Consider the following 5,364-nt stretch of genomic DNA (forward strand, 5'->3'; position numbering starts at 1 on the left):
TTGTGTTCTTTATGTATAGTGTCATATCATTTGCAAATAGGGATAGTTTTACTTCTTCCTTATCAATTCATATACCTTTATTTCCCTTTCTTGCCTTATTGCTTTAACTGAAACTTCCAGAAAAATATTAAATAGGATTAGTGTTAAAGGGCATCCTTGCCTTGTTCCTGTTCTTAGGGGGAATGTTTTCGACTTTTTTTGTTGAGGATGATGTTGTCTGTTGGTTTTGTACAAAACTGAAAAAAAGACAAGAAAAAAAAGTTGCCCTTTATTAAGTTGGAAGATTTCCTTTCTATTCCTATTTTATTGAGAGGTTTTATCAGGAAGGAGTGTTGAATTTTGCCAAACGCATTTTTCTGCATACATTGAGATGATCATGTGATTCTTTTCCTTTCATTTACTTATGTGGTGGATTACATTGATTAATTTTCTAATACTGAGCCACTCTTGCATGCCTGGTATAAATCCCACTTGATTGGCTTGTATTTTTTTAATGTATGATGTTGAATTCTATTGGCTAGATTTTGTTGAGAATTTTTGCATTTATATTCTTGAGAGATAATGGTCTTAAATTTTTTTTTGTGTGTGGCATTTTGCCTGGTTTTGGTATCAGGGTTATGCTGGCTCCACAGAATGAATTTGGAAGTATCCCTTCTTTTTCTATGTTCTGAAACAGCTTGGGTAGTACTGTGTTAAGTTTTTGTCTTTGTCTGAAGGTTTGGTAAAAATCTCCTTGAAGCCATTTGGACCCAGAATATTTTTTGTTGTGAGTTTGTTTTTTGTTTTTCTTTTTAATTACCTTTTCAGTCTCTTCTCCTGTTATGAGTTTGTTCAGATTTTCTAGCTCAGTTTGCGTTAGTTTAGATAGGTAGTATGTCTAGATATTTGTCCATTTCCTCTAGGTTTTCAATTTTTTTGGAGTATAGCTATGTTATAGGACTATGTTATAATGTCTTTTATTTCAGTTGGGTTTGTTGTAATCCCTATTTCATTTCTTATTTGGATTATTTGCATCCTCTTCTGTTATTATTTTGTCAATTTTTGCCAATATTTTGCCGATTCTGTTGACCCTTTCAAAGAAACAACTTTTGGTTTTGTTGATTATTTCTATTGTTTTTCTACACTCAGATGTTACTTTTTGCTCAAATTTGAGGAATTATTTGAAATTCAGACAAATTCCTTTCACCCACTGCAGGAATCAGTTTAGAAGCCAAAGTATTCATCTTAGGTGACAAAAAAGTACTTGTCCATAAATTAAAAATGTATCAGTCATAAAAACAACTGGGTTCTATTTCTTGATAGTAGTTAAGTTGAGGGTTCTGTGCCAAGTGGTGGTAACTTAATAATTTTGGGACTTTTCCATCTAAGCAAATGTTTGTTTGTTTTTTTTTTCTAAATTTATTGTCAGAAACACTAGAATCATTAATAATTTGTTTCATGAATTTAATAATAATTTGGTGCTACTGTTAGATTTGAACATGATATATATTAGAGGGAGTAAAGTCTGGACACATCTAAAACCATTTTGTTGGTTTTCTCAGTTCCAGAAGTAGAAGACTGAGATTAAGATTTCCTAAATCTTCACTTGTTCCCAGGGCCTTTGTATTTTAGTTAAAGACTAAAAAAAATAGTAAATATGAAAACTCTTCTATTTGTGCCCTTAAAACCTGTAAATTTGAATGAACTTTTTAACTCTATTTAAATTTAATGTGGATTGGTATTCATCTGAATATTTTTGATGGCCAAATACTATGAAAAAACTTAGTATTTATCTGTGAAACTAACTTTCAACATTGGGAAAAAGTGTGTGTGGATACATTTAGTGAAGATGCAACTGTAGCATTTCATGCAGTGGCTGGCACAAGTGAACTATGACTTAAGGGAATTTGCAAAGGTAGGGAATAGCTAACTTCCCTCCAGGACTTTTTAAAACTAAAAACAAAAAACTGTTGCCTTTGAGTCAATTCCAACTCATTGTGACCCTATAGGACAGATTAAAACTGCCTCATATGGTTTACAGTGATCCAATTTTAGGGTTAAGGCATTGATTCCCCAAATCTCATACTACAATGGTCGTTGAGGTTGGGACAGGTGATAATATACAATGTACTTGCTATGGTTTTCCTTACATAAGCTATTGCATCACAAACAATGGACTCTAAGGAACTAAAATATAAATGGATTACTCAGGATGAGTAAGCAGTATAAAAGAGATGGAACTCTTGAATGAGAGGAAGGAACGATCTTATGGGGTTTTATATTGGGGCCCAAGAACCAGAGAAAAGAACTAAAGGACAGATGCGGGGCAGTAAAGAAGGAAGGGGAAGCAGATGGCCATTCCTAGGTTTTCACTTTTAAAACTTTTCTTAATCTCATCCTTGATGTCATCAAGTTCTTCAGGGCGCCTGTGACATCTTTGTTCCGGAAGCTGTAAATGAGGGGGTTCAGCACAGGGGTGATGATGGTGTAAAAAGTAGACACCATCATGTCCTGCTCACCTGTGTGATAGGATCTCGGGAGCATGTAGGTGTATGTGCCAGCACCAAAAAAGAGCATCAATACCACCATGTGGGAGGAGCAGGTGGCAAAGGCCTTTCTGCGGCCCTTGCCTGAATTCATACTGTGAATGAGGCACAGGATTAGAGCATATGAGCTAGATATAATCATGGTGGGGATAAGGAGCATGAGGACACAACACAGGTACATGAACATCTCATAGTGGGAGATATCGGAGCAGGAGAGTTTCAGGAGGGCAGGGGCCTCACAGAAAAAGTTCATGATTTTTCTGAACTGACAAAAAGGTAAGCTCATGGTCATTGCGGTGAGCAACAAACCATCAAACATCCCCAGGAACCAGCATCCAGACATGAAGAGATGGCAGATTCTCTGGCTCATGAGCAGTGGGTAATGGAGAGGTCTGCAAATGGCAGCATATCGGTCATAGGCCATGGCAGTTATGAGGAAAAACTCAGCTCCAGTGAGAGTCAGATAAAAGAACATCTGGACCCCACAACCTAAGTGGGAAATTGTATTATCTCCTGTGACCTGCCCCACGAGCATCTTGGGCACAGTTACACATATGTACATGAGGTCCATGAGAGAAAGCTGGCTGATGAAGAAGTACATGGGCGTGTGGAGATGGGGCTCCCTGTGGATCAGGAGGATGAGAAGGGTGTTCCCAGTTAAAGCCATCAAGAAAAGGACAAAGGTTAAGGTGTAGAGGAAGACTGCATGTTTAGTTTGATCAAAGAGCCCCATGAGGATGAAATAGGTGCTTGACGTTTCATTCTCTGAAGTGTGATGTCCTGAGTGCATGGTTCAGCGTATAGTTTTCACCTGGGGGAAAAAATAGGTGTCATTGTTTTTTAAATCTTTCTTATATACACGGTTTTCCTAACCTTTTTAAATAAGACTTGTGTTTTGAGCTATTGTTCCAAAAGTAGGACTGAAGTTTTCTGGAATTGTACCATTAAGTCTTAGTGCATTTGGAGGTAGAAGTCTAGGGTCAAATATCAAACAGACTTAGAAGGTGTATCTCTTAGGAAATGAAAAAAAAAATTGTGAATTTAAACTCTTTGATATTTATCCCTCTGTAACTGAGTATTAATAAGCGTCTCTTCATAGAATAGTTAAAAAAAGACTAAATAAAGCACTCCACATGGAATCCATAACACAATGTGAATGTAAATTAAACAATTCACTAAAGCTTCCACTCCAATTTTGGACACAGTAGATCATTACAGGAAACCCTGGTGGCATAGTGGTTAAGTGCTACAGCTGCTAACCAAAGGGTCGACAGTTCGAACCCACCAGGCGCTCCTCAGAAACTCTATGGGGGACTTCTACTCTGTCCCACAGGGTCGCTATGAGTCAGAATCAACTCGACGGCACTGGTTTTTTTTTTTTTAGCTGAACACAAGTCCTAAGTAACGGAAGTAATAGCTGAAACACCAACACTTGACTATTAATATTGGTAATAGTATTAAAATCACAACTGAATTTGTCTGGAAAATTGGAAGTCCAGTGAAATCTCCTTAAATGTCTTCAATCCATAATATCTCTAAATTAACTCCATTATCACCATTAACAGATTTCAATATTATGTTTTATCAAACCAAACATTGAAGTCACCAACTACTTTCACTATTCCAAGACAAAGATAACAGGGTTTAAATTGATGGGAATTTAGGTTATTTGTTAAATATTGTAGGAAACTGTACTCTGGTGGCTTTCATGTTGCTGTGATGCTGGAAGCTATGCCACCGGAATTCAGATACCAGCAGGGTCACCCATGGAGGACAGGTTTCAGCTGAGCTTCCAGACTAAGACAGACTAGGAAGAAGGACCCAGCAGTCTACTTCTGAAAAGCATGAGCCAGTGAAAACCTTATGACTAGCAGCAGAACATTGTCTGATATAGTGCTGGAAGATGAGCCCCCCAGGTTGGAAGGCACTCAAATGATGACTGGGGAAGAGCTGTCCCCTCCAAGTAGAGTCTACCTTAATGATGTGTTGGAGTAAAGCTTTCAGGACCTTCATTAACTCATGTGGCACAACTCAAAATGAGAAGTAACAGCTGCAAACATCCATTAATAATTGGAACCTAGAATTTACGAAGTATGAATCTAGGAAAATAGGAAATCATCAAAAATAAAATGGAACACATAAACATCGATATCGTAGGCATTACTGAGCTGAAATGGACTGATATTGGCCATTTTGAATAGGACAATCACATAGTATGCTATGCTGGGAATGACAACTTGAAGAGGAATGGTGTTGCATTCACTGTCAAAAAGAATGTCTCAAGATCTATCCTGAAGTACAATGCTGTCAGTGATAGGATAATATCGATACTCCTTCAAGGAAGACCAGTTAATTCGACTCTTATTCAAATTTAGGCACCAACCACTAGGGCCAAAGATGAAGAAATAGAAGATTTTTATCAGCTGCTGCAGTCTGAAATTGATCCAACATGCAATCAAGATGCATTGATAACTACTGGCAATTGGAATGCGAAAGTTATAAACAAAAAAGAAGGATCAGTAGTTGGAAAATGTAGCCTTGGTGATAGAAAAAATGCTGGAGATCGAAAGAATTTTGCAAGACCAACGACTTCTTCATTGCAAATGCCTTCTTTTACCAACATAAATGGCGACTATACACATGTACCTCACCAGACGGAACACACAGAAATCAAATTGACTACATCTGTGGAAAGAGACGATGGAAAAGCTCAATATCATCAGTCAGGACAAGGCCAGAGGCTGACTGTGGAACAGGCCATCAATTGCTCATAATCGAGTTCAAGCTGAAACTAAAGTAAAACAGAGCAAGTCCATGAGAGTCAATATATGACCTTGAG

The 5,364-nt window shown here is 37.5% G+C and overlaps 1 protein-coding gene across 1 annotated transcript; it reads right to left on the reverse strand.

The window, feature by feature from the left end:
- Nucleotides 1-2,122: 2,122 nt before the first annotated feature.
- LOC100671895 (olfactory receptor 2T3-like) lies at nt 2,123-3,837 on the reverse strand. Its single transcript, XM_023541281.2, has one exon. It carries the CDS (start codon nt 3,313-3,315, stop codon nt 2,341-2,343), a length of 975 nt encoding a protein of 324 aa, XP_023397049.2. The 5' UTR covers nt 3,316-3,837; the 3' UTR covers nt 2,123-2,340.
- Nucleotides 3,838-5,364: the final 1,527 nt, after the last annotated feature.

Source organism: Loxodonta africana, chromosome 2 (assembly GCF_030014295.1).
Source record: "Loxodonta africana isolate mLoxAfr1 chromosome 2, mLoxAfr1.hap2, whole genome shotgun sequence".
Classification (NCBI taxonomy): Eukaryota; Metazoa; Chordata; class Mammalia; order Proboscidea; family Elephantidae; genus Loxodonta; species Loxodonta africana.